General features: G+C 31.0%; 2 protein-coding genes across 3 annotated transcripts; both read right to left on the reverse strand.

The window, feature by feature from the left end:
- Positions 1-2,434: 2,434 nt before the first annotated feature.
- On the reverse strand, positions 2,435-9,507 carry LOC114396723 (3-hydroxyisobutyryl-CoA hydrolase-like protein 5). Its single transcript, XM_028358851.1, has 16 exons — positions 9,361-9,507; positions 9,181-9,226; positions 8,857-8,940; positions 8,659-8,727; positions 8,142-8,205; positions 7,734-7,807; positions 7,535-7,618; positions 7,148-7,232; positions 6,846-6,931; positions 4,991-5,112; positions 4,824-4,884; positions 4,643-4,741; positions 4,024-4,125; positions 3,858-3,899; positions 3,041-3,147; positions 2,435-2,949 (listed from the first exon to the last, which is right to left on the reverse strand). Exons 2-16 carry the CDS (start codon positions 9,211-9,213, stop codon positions 2,904-2,906), a joined length of 1,158 nt encoding a protein of 385 aa, XP_028214652.1. The 5' UTR covers positions 9,214-9,226; positions 9,361-9,507; the 3' UTR covers positions 2,435-2,903.
- A 2,961-nt stretch (positions 9,508-12,468) lies between these two features.
- On the reverse strand, positions 12,469-15,308 carry LOC114396603 (60S ribosomal protein L18a-2). 2 transcript variants are annotated; one of them, XM_028358670.1, is made up of 4 exons: positions 15,152-15,308; positions 14,808-14,923; positions 14,019-14,082; positions 12,469-13,199 (listed from the first exon to the last, which is right to left on the reverse strand). In XM_028358670.1, exons 1-4 carry the CDS (start codon positions 15,164-15,166, stop codon positions 12,858-12,860), a joined length of 537 nt encoding a protein of 178 aa, XP_028214471.1. In that variant the 5' UTR covers positions 15,167-15,308; the 3' UTR covers positions 12,469-12,857. The 2 variants fall into 2 exon arrangements, with proteins under 2 accessions (XP_028214471.1, XP_028214470.1); XM_028358669.1 differs by lacking the exon at positions 15,152-15,308 and having other exon boundaries at positions 14,808-14,977.
- Positions 15,309-16,427: the final 1,119 nt, after the last annotated feature.

Below are 16,427 nucleotides of genomic sequence, written 5' to 3' on the forward strand. Positions count from 1 at the left end.
TACAGAATATAGAAGTGTTACATTGTTACTTTACCAAACGGCATAGATCATCATGTAAATAATATAGTCGTAACAGAAAGCAATATTTCCTCTCTGAAATATACGTAATTTTTAACTACTTTTAATGTTTGGATATGGATTATGGAAGGATGGATTAACAAATCTTAACCATTGTGTATCTCCAGACGGTTTTATGGTAACGTCAGTTCCAAATTTGGAAGAGACGTGGTAGGCGTCTGAATAATAGGATATTGTCACTGAACAAAAATGCACACCCAGTTTTTAAATATAACTTGAAATTGACTCGCGGATTTATAAATAATATATATGATATTATTTTAGAGATATTAGCAATATTTTTTTTACAAAAAATATTATGTAGAAGATCATAAGGTTTATATGTAGACATTAAAGTATAATTTTAAAATTAATCTGATGGGTAAGTAGATATGTTAAAAATTATATTATCCAATAATTTCACGTGATTGATAATTTTTTTTAACAAGAAAAAAGAATTTTATTCATAAATGGCCATTCAAATTGTACAAAAATGACAATCGATCAGCAACATTACATACCATACCAGTTAAAATACACACTGATAAATAAATATGACAGACCAATCAAAGGATTATTCACCTATACCATCATTTCTAAGAACCAGAATTAATACACCTAAAAGGTGCATCTGAAACATGACCAAAAATTGATTGACATAACTATCAGATCAATACATCTCAAATACCAATACTGAAACTTTGTAATATGTTAAATCCGATCAACCAATATAAGCCGAAGGACATACACGTGATTTATAATTATAATTTCCCTTTTAAAATGTTAGATACATGGTGTTATAAAATTTGAAATTAATTTTAAATTTACAAATCATTTACCATCAAAGAATAATAATAATAATAATAATAATAATAATAATAATAATAATAATAATAATAATAATAATAAAATCAAGCCTTTTTTAGAGGAAGGAGAGACCAAAGAAATGTATTTTAAATTTTTTCTTCAATTTGATTAAAATAATTTTATTGAAAAAGTAAATATTAAAAATAACACTTTATACTAATTTCATTTAAATTTTTTATCAAGAAATGTTAGTGGTTAATTTGTTAGATTTTATTAGAAGGAGGATTGACAAATTCTGAGGTTGTATTTTTTCAAGGAGGCACTTTCACGAAAACTCACGCATATGCTTAACCAATTAAGTTAAGTCATATTTGTGCATAAAATTTGTTACGGTATAGGACACAATGTACCTAAAACTTAAGGCTCATGTGTGAAGAGAGAGAGACAAGTGAGAGTGAGAGAAAGAAATGAGAGAGTTTCAATCTCTTTTTGTGATTCAATTACTAAAATGGGAGAGAGGAAATATTTTAATAAAAAAATCAATTTAGAAAATTATTTCATACTGAAGTGTAATAATTGTATTAGAATTAGCATTGAGTAAGTCATACTTCAAAATTTTAATAAAATGTGATAAGTTGTTAGAATTTGTAATCAATGTCATATAATTATAAATTAATTTAATTAGCAGTTACATATTATAATTAGCAGACATAATTTGATTAAAATTTCAGTTATTGGAAGAATAATATATTATGAAAATATTATTAAATATAAATATCAGAAATGAATATTGTTGCAGTAAAAATTAAAAATTCAGTATTGAATTGACTAATAAAGTGTTACATAGTTGAAAATAAGATTATTATTTTTAGCTAATGGTAATAACTAATAAGATATTCTTCAATTTAATAAAATGTTGACCCAACATGACTCATAATAAATGTAGGAAAAAAAACAATGAGTCTTACATTAATAAAAATGATAAATTGTAAGTAAAATATAATGTTTTGTGGGTTATATTATAAATAATTTGAATGTGGTTATTAAGAAAAGTAGATAAATAATTAATTATATTCAGAGTTATACTAGTGTTGTAAGTGTTGTGCTGTTAGGTGATGCAACAAAGGAAGTTACACCTTAGATGACAAGAGTCTAGTAACCGAAAGTATCACTAGCTTATGCTCCAAGGGGTGAAAAGAATTACGTAGGAGAATAGTTCAGTTTGAAAATTAAAGTATACTCCTTTTAAGTTAATTGTTCATAAATTATTATGCATATATAACAGCTAATTTAATGCAAATTAAATTGATATGTAAAGGATATAAAACGGATAATTTTTTTTTACATCATATAAAACGGACAATTTAATACATATTTAAATGATTATGCATAAATTATAATAGGTAAGCAAAATTAATACAAAATAATGAGTAGAACAAATTATAATTTTTTTTGAAGGAGGACAAACTATAATAAGATTGCTTGAATTATAAATTAAATCATTCAAATTGATATGATTTTCTAATATAAAAAAAATCATGCATAGTATGAACTGATTATAAATTATAAATTATAAATTAAAGTTGTACCCAAGAATTTAAAAATTAAAGTATGCATAATACAAATTGGCATAGTTGTGAGACTGAGTTCAGTCCGACTGATCCAACCGGGACCTTAGAATGGGCTTTCCAAATGCAATAAAATGTGGAGGAAGCAATAGAGCAAGTGCAAGAAGCAACAACCAGCTTATCAATGCTCTCTCGTATCATGAAACCATTCAACCCACAACAGCTTAGTAGTAAGGAGTTTGAGTAATTTGCATAAAATTCTAAGTTCAAATCTTGGTATTGTCATTGTACACCAAAAATTAATACTCCAAACTTAGAGGACTACTCTTCATGAACTTCTTTCATCTGTTGAAATTTGTTCAAGAACTCAAAAAGTAGCCTGGATTAATGCATACCAGAAAGTACAGAAATCCATGACATATTTTTGGGGGAATTCTAAAAGAAGCAACATTTAACAGACATAGGAATTTCTCAATTTGGAAGAGCATAAGCTGAATTCTCATATTTACCATCCCACCTGTTTGTAATTAGAGAGAAATTTTGGTTATACAGACGAATTTAGTTTAAGAAAACATACTTACTGAATCAGAATTCAAACATCAACAAACCTGTATTCCTCACTTTCTGGAATTTGCAGCTCCAAATTCTTCTCAAATGGCTGAAAGATCAAGTCCAACTTTCCATCCTCTACTTTGTCAAGCGATGAAGGTTCCCACTGAACAAAGTTATAATTTAGTATTATAAAAGACAAACAGTAAGTATAATACTTTTTTCCAAAATAAGAAAACAATACATTTGGACTTCATATTGCTAGCAGTAATTAGATTTTAAGTTCAAAGTTTATAATTAACTATTTTTTTACAATATAATTGGCATTAATGCATGCATATAATTCCCTAACTAAACATGGAAAGCAGTGCTCACGTGAAGTTTTGTGGGTTATAAAAAGTGGAAAGGAAGATGCAAATTTGGGCTCCCACAGGGTACTTTTCATGTAAATGGTTTGTACCTTCAGATGGAAAAGCTGAAGTCCCACATCAACAAGAGATAAGGTCAAGATACAGTATATAAATGGGGATAACCTTCACTCTTTGAGATAACTTTTGGGATTGAGTTAAGTCTAAACCCACATTCTAAGACCTTTTACTGCAGATTTTCATCTATGGATGTAAGAAACTTGGTAATTTCATTTTCTTTTCTTTTGTGAAGTTCGCTTTTATTTTAGTGGAACTTTTTCAAACAATTACCTAGCAAACTACTGGCCTTCTAAAAAGTCAAGTAATAATAGTTTTCAACTTATGGAAGGGATAGTGCAACATCTATATAGTTCTATATTTTGATTACTAACTCAACACAAGCAATTCCAATACATATAGAAGTATGTGTGCATGTTTTGGAAGAGGAGAGAAAACAGAGAGAGAATACCTTTGGAGTATTATCCTTGTCAATGGTGAGAGCTCTAATACCCTTCTCATCAAAAGACAGTAAAAGTTTGCTTCAGATATTAGCAGGGAACAAATTCAAAAAATTTTAACAACATTAAGCTGCCTTTTGATTAAATTTGCTCTGCCAATGATACAACATCAATTACCTCATACATATCCTTAGATATTGTAGTTCGCAGTATATTCATTGTTAATCTGAATTCCTTTTTTAAGCATTCAGGTAGTGTTTGATTCCTTCCTTCACGAACCTGTACACATCCAAGACAGGATACAGAATCATGAAATTTGAGAAAAAGCATGTAAATCTTTTACAAGGCCAACTTGCTTTTTCCTCCCTTTTCTTTATTGAGTCAGTTTTGTTGCCACCAAAGACTTAGTGATTAACTAGATTATGCATTTACCATTTCTGTTTTTTGTCCTGATTTGGTTTCTTAAAGAATTTGAAAGAGTAAATTTTACACCTAGAAGGGAAAATTATTGTACTAGTTATATTTAAATAAAACTGCATCATATGCATGAATTAATGTGTATTTTCATGGCCATTATAAAGAAGATTGGGATATTTCCACTTTATGCATTTTATTAAGTTAGAGGACAATCATCATCTCAAAACTTTAGGAAACATTAAATTGTGACAGTCTGCCAGATGACATTTAATATATCTTTGGTTGCTTTAATTTCGAGTTTTATCTGCCAATCATGATTTGAAGAACTCAATACCTAGAATGCACCCTATGCTACACAATTCATATTAAAAATCCTTACCGATCTTAATGCTATTTTCAATGCAGTTGGTGATGATCTTTTCATTCCTTTTAAAACTGCATCTATCCATCCATTTCCTTCCTTGTATGCTTCAGCTTCCTTCAGATCAAAGCGCATAGCTATGTATAACAACATCCCAGAAAGGACTCAGCATGCAATAAGATAAGGATAAGAAACTTACCAATGATTTTATAATTTCTTCTAAAGAATCCTTTGAGAAGCACTCATTAATTATTGACTGCCTAAAAATCTCCAAAGGTTACTGTCTTGAGCTTAGTGGAATTTGCTGCTAACAGTGAGAATAAAACTAGAAAATAAATAGCAGATCATTGATGAAAAAGTTATTACTTGTTTAAGATACTCTCTTCATCCAGTTTAACTTCTGAAGAAAATTCTTCAATTACTGATCTTACAGCATTCTCATCACCAGAATTCAAGCTAATCAGGCGCTTCTCTAGCTCAACAATTTTCTGGTACACCAAAAATGTAAGAATCATCATTCAAATTAACATTTAATTAAAACCCATACATACTACACTATATGTAACAAACACCTAGTGACTTGGATCCTAAGAAGCACTTTTGAGAGAAACATCCTGGTGCTTTTTACTATTTTTTTTTCTTTTTTCAGTAAAATTTGATAAATGTTTTCAGATCAGAAAATAGAAAATGTAAACAAATCTATTAGAGCTGTTTACCATAGGCCTAAAACAAATTTTAAGATGAGTTTTTTTTAAAAAAACTAATAAACATACTTTATCATCATTACTGTTGTTTATGTTAAGACATGATATGATAGAGATTTAGGAGATATGATAAGATATGATTCTGTTATAATATGGTAGAGATTAAGATATGGCATCCTCCATGAACAAAATTATCTTCCGCTGCCCTGAGAGAGTTTTTCTAAGATCTTTATCAGTTTTTATTTTCTTTTTACTCCAATTCTTTTTCCCACTAATTCAGTTTCTTCCGCTGACACGAGTCTTTTTCTTCACTTTTGATTCCATTATTCTTTTAGCAACTTCTCTTAAAAAAAAAATCCCTCTCTCCTTTTCTCAGATTTTCTGAGCTTCTTATTTTGTTTTCGTCGATTTGGAGTTTCGATCTCGGATTCATCTTGTTGTGTTTCGAATACTTCTCAGATTCTGTTTGTTAGAGATAAAGCGAGAGAGCAATGGCGGTAGCAGCAGGAATCGGTTACAGGGTCACATGGGGGTGTTTTGGTGCTTGTCGTGAGTTTGGATTCTTCATGGTTAAGCTTTTGCCTATTGAATTTGGAAAGTGGAACTTTGGTCAAATGATTGGTCTGTCCTCATCTCAGGTGCATTGACCTTGTCTTTGTCCCAGATGCACTGACCTCGTCTGGCTTTGTCCCAAATGCACCGGCATTGTCCCGATCATTGACTCAATTACATTCATTGGGGTTCAAACTGGTCAAGAACCGTCTTTTTCAGCAACGGCTTACTAGTCCCATTCATTGTTGTCATGGACATAAGTATATCCCAACTGTTTTCAGCAACCGTCTCATCAGTTTGAATGGTAATGTATTGTAACAAGCTAAAAGCGTAGTAAGCTTTAGCTTGAGGGGGAGTGTTGGAAGCTGTGACTCGTCAGCTCTTCCTCTGCTTGTTTCAAGTCCTATTGTGCCGATATCTGAGTCTCTATTGTCCTTGCATTGTTGTCATGGGTTTCAATCTGATCCCCCGCAGCATTTGTGTTAGAAGAAGAATCTTCAGTATTTTGGTGTCATACTCAGCACATAGGAGTCCTCTACGTTGGAGATGTTTTCTAATCTTTTCCTTTTTTCTAGCTTATCTTTTTCTATCTATATATACGCATAGTCTTTGAATCAATGAATAAGAAGAGAGAAATGCACATATTTTCAATTATGTCCTTCAATCTCAACATGGTGTTAAAGCCTATCCTAGATCCATTGAACGGGTCACCCACCATTTCATACACACATCAAGCCCAGTAGTGTTAGGTGTGATGGGGTGTACCGGGAAAAATCCAAGTCCCACATTAGTTAGAAATAAGGACAAGATAGAATATATAATTGAGAGATAACCCCCTATCCTTTGAGCTAAATTTTAGAATTGACTTAGGCCCAAACCCACATTTTAAGAGTTTTATTTCAATTTTTTAAGATGAAAACTTTATAAAAAGAGAAAGTCATAGCAGAAATTGAAGATAATCAAACCTCATAAGGGACAAAATGGGTTGCCACTCCAACAGCAACTATTTCCTTCCCACTCAACCTTCCTCCAGTAAGTGCCAAGTATTCACCTGTATATTACATGCATGATATCATCTCCACAGTTTTCTATGTTTCATCTGCTATAGTGTTTTCTTCATTTAATGCTAACTCAGCATAATTTTAAAGAAACTTCCACTGTCATGGAAGAAAGAATAAACAGCTAGGGAGATAGAAGTGTTGGAGGGAAAATTTTCAATGCAGTAAAAGAGGACAAGGTAAAAGGAATTCTTTGAGATTGTGGTTACCTAAATACCCAGGTAAACGAGAATGGTAGTATGAGAAACCACAATCAGTATGAAATCCAAAACTTGCTTCAGGAGTGGCAAAAACCTGTCAAAGCATTGTTGAACACAGCACAAAAAGTTAAGGATGATAGTACTTGGCAATTATGCCACAAAATAAACATAAATGGATTTAGAAAATGAGTTTCATTTTGATGTATTGTCAGTACAAATACTTTTACACTATCAACCAATTAAAAATCACTTTAGATATGAATTTTTAAATAATTATTACAGAAGTAAACAATTTTATCACACATGGCAATCCATGATTTGATGACAGTACAAAAACCATATACGTCATTCTAATTAAACTCTTAGGAAATAATCTCTAACAAGCTGAATACTCACAGTTTTTTCTGTTACAACTGAGAACTTCAATGGGACCATCAAAGCTGCACCTCCACCCATTGAAATTCCATGAACAAGCGCAACCTGTTATAATATAATAGCATCATTCTTGAAAACATGAGACTTCACTGAATTTTCAGAGGAGCATATAGCCTTAAAATTTTAAGGACAGAGTGGAATTAAGTTTCCTAAATCGAACCTGGGTTTTCTTATAGGTACTAATGTGATAGCAAAGCCAGTAAAATCTGTAGACCACTTCAAGGCAGGCATCCTCTGTCAAGAAGAAATGCATTACAGTTCAAATGAGACCAGATAATGTAAAGATATCATCTTAATTATTTCTCTCCTAAATATCATCTACTAGTGCTCACTAAAAAATGGAGAACACTTGAAACACACTATTTTTCAATGACTCTTTACTGTGAAATTCACCTGAGACTTACTAAAGTGGTTCTATGTGAATTTCACCTAGTAGTAAAGAATGTACTAAAAAAGAGTGTGCTTGACAATATGTTCCTAGCATTTCTCTATAGAAAAAAGAATGAAATCTCTAAGTGAACTTGTTTGCACAGATTCCTCTAAATGCTACAAACAAAGATGCATTTACTTATTTTTCTTCCATCATAGAAGACTCTCAAATCTCCTCCAGCACAAAAAGCCCGACCAGCTCCCTGGAAAAATAATTGCACAGCAATTGAGTGAAGTGTACAAAATTATAAACGAAAAATGCAAGAGGAAGGCAGATTGTTTCATTTTGGTAGGTAACCATTGATAATAGGCAATAGCTAATAAGTAATCAGGTTATTTCAACAATTTCAATTAGTAAAATTGTAGCACAAACAGCAAGAGTGTGCAGGTTCAAATTCAGTGGTTAGTCTTCTTTTGGAACCCAAAAGAAATAATAACAACAACAAAGAGTTTAATCTTTGATACAGTGTCAATGTAAAAAGTTTTACAGTATCGGGCAATTAGAAATCACTCTAAATATGACTTTTAAAGTAATTATAACAAAACAATCTTGTTATATAAACTAATCCATAACTAGATAATAGTATAAAAAAACCTGTATACATTATAATTAATTGAATAAATAAATAATCAGGGAGTAATTAAGTAAACACAACCTTTATAATAACTAGTTCTGCTTTCTCATCCTTCTCCCACTTTTCCAAATATGTTGCTAGCTGAGAAACCTGAAACCATTTAACGATTTTTTTATAATAAGAAAAAAATAGTAGTAGTAGTAGTAGCAGCAGCAACAACAACAATACATGAACCTAACAGAGAGGGGAAATTTTCGAAGTTGAGCAAATTGGATCTACCAGTTCTGGTGAGATGGCATTCAATTGCCTTGGCCTGTTCAAAGTGACCACTCTTACATGCTCAATCTCCTCTCCAACAACAACCTGAATATCAAAATCCAAAACCACCAACAACAACAACATCCATGTATTATTTACCATCTTATCTTGTTCGAATAAAAATTGCAGAAACTCTACATTGGTGGTAGGTAGCTAGCAATTACAAATACAATTTTTCATTTTTACCAAAAAGGATCAGCATGTCAATAGAGAAGGGAAACTGCTCTCTCAAAAACAGATGGGAAAATAAACAATCAGAAATTGGAAGCATGATTCAGGAATTACCTGTTCATCTGGCACTGCAGAACTTGGTGCCATTGAGGTAAAGATACTGCACAATCAAACAATAAATGGCATATATGATCAAGTGAATCAAATTTTAAACACAAAAGATATTAAATTATTAATAAAACAAAATAAAATAAAGAGTGTGAATGAAACTAAAATTAACAAGTTGAAGTTAACCTGTAATAGGAAAGTGAGATAGAATAAACGTATATGGAGGAAGGAGGTTGAACTACAACTAGTAGCTACTGAGTTATTATATATTGCATTCTAATCCTTTGAGTGTAAACACGGTATAAGGAACTTCGGATAGGATTTGAAACACCAAATTTTCAATGATTAGTTCTTTCAAGAAAGTGGAAGGGGAAATTATTTTAGATTAAATTTATTTTTAATTTTGTATAGTCTATTTATTTTTACTTTTCCATTTATTAAAACAAATAAATAAATAATACTTTACTTCTTTAATTTTATTTCTAATAATCCAAATAACATATTATTTTATTATTTTATTTTTTCTGTCTTATTTCAGTTGCATTAGCATCATACCTGTGAAGAGAATTGGAAGAAAGTGAACTCAACATAGTCAACGGAAATCTGTCGTGTCACAGTTCACATTTGTTAATACTTAATAGTTATACCAACCGCTAAAGATTCATTACAATAAGATAACTTGTTCAGGGTATTTTAAGAACAATATTAATTATAATAAGTATTATTGTAGTAAAAAGAATTATTAAATTTTTTATTTAAAGATAAAATACAATAATGAGTAACTAAATATTTAAGTAACATATTCATAAATAAAATTTTTCAAAAAATTATATTATTTTGATTGTTTAAAATAAACCAAAACTCGTTATTTGATAAATGTTTTAAAATAAAGAGATCATTATATGAAGAACAAATATTCAATACTTTTTCAAAGCTCACATAATATTACTTAAATAGATCAATTAGTAATACTATTTAATAAAGTTTGAATAATATAATATAGTATAATATAATATAATATATTTCAGCGAAATGAGACTCCACCTACCTAACCTACACCAGTTCTTCCACCAACCAAACCACTTTTGCTACCTCGTGCGGCCTTCAACTACCACAAACTGTAAGGTTGACACTTAATCATTTGAACAGAAGGTAAGTATGCTCTATTTCAGAGAAGAAAATGTCAATAATATTTTTTTTTTACGTTTTTATTATTAAATAATTACATTGCACGTGAATTTTATTAAAAAGAGTATGGCCAATTTTTTAATTGTATTCTCATCAAATTTGTTAAATAATAAAAGGTGTTAAAATATATGTATAATTAATATCAATTGGAAAAAGAAAAAAAGCTGAAGCCTTGGATTTGTTTAAGTTTCTCTTTAAAACAAATTCATTTTAGAATATAGACATATAGTAGTAACTTGTTTTAAAGATATTTCTCACAAGTTGTTTCTTTTTTTAAGAAATATTAAAATGGTTTAGGTTTACTCTTAAAAATCTACATTATTTTTTTATTTTTTTTCTCAAAACATATACAAAACTAGGTCTGTCAAAATAGACTATCGGTATTTATTGATTTTCTATAATAATTATTGAGTAATCTTAAAAGTTGTATTAAAGATTATTTCTAATTAATTGACATTGAAAATAATTTTACGCAGACAGGTGATAACACATATCTATTAAAATCTTAATTGAATGAGTTTAAATTGGTCGGTTTAGATGAAATATGCTTAATTTGAATTCAATTGAATTAATCTCAAATCAAATCACTTGTTTAATTTTTATAATAATAACTGCCTTGAAAATCACATGAAGGATGATTTCTGATTGATTTTACACTGACACAGTATCTATTAAGTTCTTAATTGAATGAGTTTAAATTGTTCGGTTTTAAAAAAAATATGCTTAGTCTGAATTCCTTAAAAAAATGCTTAGTCTAAATTGAATCGAATTGAATTAACTTAGAATTGTATCATGTTGACTCATTGGTTCATATAAATACATACTTTTTTTGAATAGTTTATTTCAAACATCTAAAAACAAAATTAATACACAAGGAAAATAAGGGGAAAAAAATGTTTTAGAAATGGGAGCTAGCCTAGGGTCAAGTAAACTTGGATGGGATTCCAATTTTTAAAACTTTATATAGTCCCACCCAACTTGATCTAACAAAGTTGTTTTACTTATTTACTTGATTCAACCTGAATATATGACTCAACCCCTTTTTTATGCTTCAAGCTATGTTGGACGACTTCATTAATCTACCGAGCTTTTGTCGACCCTTAACATTATATAAGAGAAAAGATGCATGACCTAAACTAACCCATTGACATGTACAACTTGCTTTGTCCCAGTCGAGTAGACTAAAGTTTTGGTTAAGAAATTTGGCTTGACTCTAAGTTTAAATTATTTGGTTTGGTATTTTTTTTATTTGATTGGACAATGATTAAATTTTGTTTTAGATTCATTACTTTTTGTTATTGATTTATGTGATTTAGATTTAATTTTAGGAGATGCTAGTTTATTATTTAGAAGTGTCTATGAACCTAAATAATAAAAATACTCTCCACTGTGTATAAAATTACTATACTCTTAATTGGATTTCCTTTATTAAGAATGGTCATAGAGCTTTCGGGTAGGAAGCCATTATTATGTCATTTTGTTTATTATTTGTTTTTCTCCCGTTTCTTTTTGGTAGCTTGATTGTGAATAAAGTTTGAAAAATGATTCTTGTATAACAAATTATACAACAAAATATACAACTAAGATAGAGAAAGTGAGGAAAGAGAGAAAAATTTGAATTTCAAATGAAATAAATGATAATATGAAAAAGAGAAATAGACAAAATATAATGCAATAATTATTGTATGCATATCACATCTCATGATGATGGCTTGTTGGACGTTTGACATCACACGATAGAGAAAGGTATGTATACAGGTGATGTATATTGATCTCTTTGCTCTCAATTTATCTTAGTTTCATTTATCAGAGAAATTTTTTGAGAATTCTCCCAATTCTCACTTGTCATTAATGAATGTTGTTCACTCAAGGGAGGGAGTGAAATGAAATAGAACCCAATTTTCAAGCTGAACCCGATCAAATTCGAAATTCCAATGGACAATTATGGGTCACATTATTTATTGTTCGGTTTCCAGCAGAGTGAATATTTTCAGCCCGAACCCTTCTGACGCTCACCCCTGATTCAAATTATTATTTTATAGGAGAATTAAACAGCAAGATATAAAGAACTTGATCTAAATATTGTCCAAAAATAAAGGGGGCACATACGAGCAAAGATAACATCTTCATTTTAGGGAAATAATCAAGTTCATTACGATTTGAATGAAACTTTCAAAAAACCCTTTTCAGTCACTAGAATGGAAAGATTAAAGAAATGAAAAACCAGCATGTGTAACAAAAAGTAACCACTTGATTTAAAACCAACCCTGAGCTGATTCATGAAAGCAAGCAAAAGGGCTCAACAAAAATGATCAAAATAAAACACAAACTTTCCAAAACTCAATACTCTAAGCTTGAAAGAATGCAGACAATCTGTGGTTGCAGGTAGTGAAGTACTTTGTTGCTATGTGATTACCTTCTCTATGCTCTTCCTATGTTTATAAATGAATCAAGCAGCCTCAAGATGTCAAGAAGTAAATGTGGTTGACTGAGAATTACATAAACAGGTTGGGCTTGGTTGCCTTGTATGTTGTTTTGAGCTTCCTAGTTGGGGGCCTAACCTTCTTGAACACCAAAGGGAACTTGATCTTGGAGTTGTGGAACTGCTTGGTGCTCTCCCTTTTGCAAAGTTTAGCTGGGATGGTGGCAGTTTTGATGATCTGGATGCATGGAGACCTGACTCTATGACGAGATGCCATTTCGTTGTACATGTGTTCAACAGCGCCGTTTAGAGTAGTATCGCGATATTCCTTGTACATGTTGTGATAACCAGTTCGGCTCTGATATCGCAGCCAAATTCCATAATTCTTGATCTTGGTAGGATTTTTCTCAAAAATCTACAATAAGCATAAAGAATTATACATCACTGTCTGCAATTGGAGCCTAGAATGCTGAAGCTAAAAACAGGAAAAAAAATCGTCTCCAGGTACTCCTATCTTTAAGACATGTTTCATGAAATAGTAGCACGCAATCCTGTCCAAACTTCAATATCTTTTCCCTCAATAACCCCTCCCAATATTTCCTAGTATCTGACTATACTGTCTATGTGAATAAATTAAAAAACTGTGAGGTAATGGCCATATGAAAAAGGGTTAAAATCTTGAATTACCAAAATATGTCACAAGGTTCTACAATTTTTATAACTTGACATGATTTTCCAGCCACTTCACAGACTGGTATTTAAAAAGAAATATCAATGAAGAAACATCCTAAAAGATGCCTAATAAGTAATAACTTCATAACAAAGCAAACAGATCCCCATGTACTCTTAAGTCTTACCAACTTCCAATTAATTAGAGTTCTTCAATGAAAGATAGAGAAAAGGTGCAAATTGTGTCCAATGTAGCAGATAGTCAAAGCATAAATAACTTTGCCTAAGTCAAATTCCCAACAAGCATGCAGAAAACTACATGGAATTGTTATTTTAACTGTCTTACAATTATATATCTATATCTTAATAAAAATGTTTGTCCCTTAGATAGTACGGTTTCAGAACAGAAGTCATTTGTACCCAGTAATTACGTATATAAGGGGGGAAATAAAATATCTCTGAACAAAGCTTTAAGCTTCAATTAGAATTCTAGCTTATTAGCAACTTGCTGCTATATTCACTGTGATGTAAAGAGGAATATCATAGGACGATTGAGAATGCATACCTCATTGATGGCTAGCATTTGGCCATTGCTTTTCTTGACCTTCTTTAGCTTTCTCAAGAAATACCTGCAAAGAGTAAAATGAAAAAGAAAACGTGCTCAATAGTCATGCTTTTCAGAAATAGAAAATATTTTAATTATTCAATGAATATATAAAAAAAACATTTTGATCTCATCCAAAAGGAGCAATGCAAAAACTTGTCACAGCACATGATACAAAACATTATTAGCCCTGGCTTAGAGGAAGAGACAGCATCACATTCTTGTAAAGCTGCTTGAAATTGAATTGTGGCACCAAAGTGGCATTTCTTCCATTGACAGAAAGCAACAAGCATGTGTAATCAACAATAAACTAAAAATCTAGTGGGCTTGGTATGAAAAAAAAATTAAAGAAAAAAAATCAGTTTTTATGTATGCTGGATGATAATCATCCAGAGTGACAGCTATTACAGATTACCACTGTTGGGGTGCAAGTCATTTGGAATAAGCTTCAAATAGTTCTTAGTTTCATAGTACAAAAGAAGAATAAAATTATCCATGTGAATAAAAGGAACAAAAGCAATTAAAAACAACATTCCATGTGAATCATGCCAAACGAAAAACTTCATTCAAAACAACTATGCATATTTTCTATAAACCACAATGCACTATATTTGCCTATTAATGGTGCTAACCTACCAACTATATACGCACAAATGAAAAAGTCTTTAGGTTGAAAATTCTCTTAAAAAAAGCATCATTTTCACACAACCCCGTCATCAAACAGAAACAGAATGTTAAGGTTGTACATACCAGAACTTGGATTTGGCACGGACCTCATTGGTGGCCCACAGCTTCATCCTGTAGATCTTAGGATGCACATCAGTTTCAGTGGGAAGAGCCCTCCCAACAACCTGGTACTGGTGAAACTGATTCAACATACCAAAAAAAAAAACATTATCATCCATTATGAACTCTTCACACTCACAGCATCAGAAAAATCAACTAGAAAAGCAAAATTAATAAAAGGAAAATTCAATTTCCTGAGTTAAAAATCAAAAAGAAAAACCCATCTTGCAATGAAAAAATTGAAAGAAATTAGAATGGTGGCAATGATAAAAGAGAGGCAAATGGTGAAAAACCCATGATTGTATTACCCTGAAGGTGACCATGGTAGCAACTGCTTAGTGTTCTATCAGTTGCAGTGTTTTTCAGTGTTTAGGAATATAATTAAGGCAAAATGTAAAACCCTAAATTGAAGGCTGAATCTACGAGTGTTTTTGGTCAAAGGTGAAATAAAGCAAAAAAGGGCATGAAAAAGAGCCCAAAATGCATGCTTAGACAGGGCCAGACAAAAATATGAGGGGGGTTACTATTTTCACTTCATAAAATGCTATTAGAACCTTCTCCTTTTTGGACAAATCGTGAGAAGACTATACTGCCTCTGCTAGAGTTTTCCTACACTCACCCACCTCCCTCTTCTATTTCCCATTATCGCCACTCTGCATCCCCTTCTCATTTCTCCTCTCAATTCTACTTCCTTATTGCAGTATTTTTAAGCTTGTAACTGTATTTTCAAGTTATAACATTCGTCTCCTTTGTTCTCTGGGTGTTACATTCCTTAAGATATTTTTTTTCAAGAAACAACATAATCACATTTTTATTTGGAGTTGAAATAAGAGAAATTGTGGAATCATCGTGCTACATACACATATATGCACAAGAGTCACTATTAACATGTTGTCTAACACATTTTTTGAGAGGTCCAATATCACCACAACTATTATTTAAGTAATTAAATTCCTTAGTTGTTAGAAAATCTGAATTACACTAATTAATTATGAAAAATAAAAAAAAAATCTAAAAAAAAAACCAGAAAATTACTACACACCCTACCAGGTCCAGAGAGCAACATAAAACTCAATCACACTCAAATTGGCATTAAAATCATTTTTCCCAAATTAAAACACCTCTCTTGTCCACTAGTCCATATTTCACCTTTTAGGTCATTAAAAATACTTTCTCCAATTTTCTTGTTTAGCCAATTTTCTTTGGTTGATCCTCATTGTTGAGGTAAGAAACAAGCAGATCAGTTTCTCAAAACACGGTCCACAAAAAAATTTAAAAATAAAATACCAGATCTGACAGATTTGGTTCAAACAAAAGAAAATACCATTAAAAATAAGAGTGCTAAAAGTAAATTACAAAATTACCATGAGTTCCGGAGACCCCAAAAAGCATAGGAATGGTCTAAACTTTTGAAAACATGTCCCCCATAATTTTCTAAGAAACGAAAATCATGATCTCAGGGGTATATGTGCAAATAGGTTTTATTTTAAACCCTTTTTCTTCCTAATTAAATCTATTGCATTTTAGACCTTTTCATTAATAAGTCTCATTTTAATCTAGCCTTAATAAAATTATTTTCACTAA

The sequence above is a fragment of the Glycine soja genome, chromosome 18 (genome assembly GCF_004193775.1).
Source record: "Glycine soja cultivar W05 chromosome 18, ASM419377v2, whole genome shotgun sequence".
Lineage (NCBI taxonomy): Eukaryota > Viridiplantae > Streptophyta > Magnoliopsida > Fabales > Fabaceae > Glycine > Glycine soja.

Coding starts and splice junctions, on each gene's coding strand:
- LOC114396723 (XM_028358851.1), bottom strand. CDS start 9,213: ATGGCACCAAGTTCTGCAGTGCCAGATGAACAG. Junction 7,233..7,534: donor CAGTTGTAACAGAAAAAACT/GTGAGTATTCAG, acceptor ATGCTTTGACAG/GTTTTTGCCACTCCTGAAGC. Junction 3,148..3,857: donor ACAAGGATAATACTCCAAAG/GTATTCTCTCTC, acceptor AACTTTGTTCAG/TGGGAACCTTCATCGCTTGA.
- LOC114396603 (XM_028358669.1), bottom strand. CDS start 14,962: ATGGATGATAATGTTTTTTTTTTTGGTATGTTGAATCAGTTTCACCAG. Junction 14,083..14,807: donor CGTGCCAAATCCAAGTTCTG/GTATGTACAACC, acceptor TACTCTTTGCAG/GTATTTCTTGAGAAAGCTAA. Junction 13,200..14,018: donor AAATGCTAGCCATCAATGAG/GTATGCATTCTC, acceptor TGCTTATTGTAG/ATTTTTGAGAAAAATCCTAC.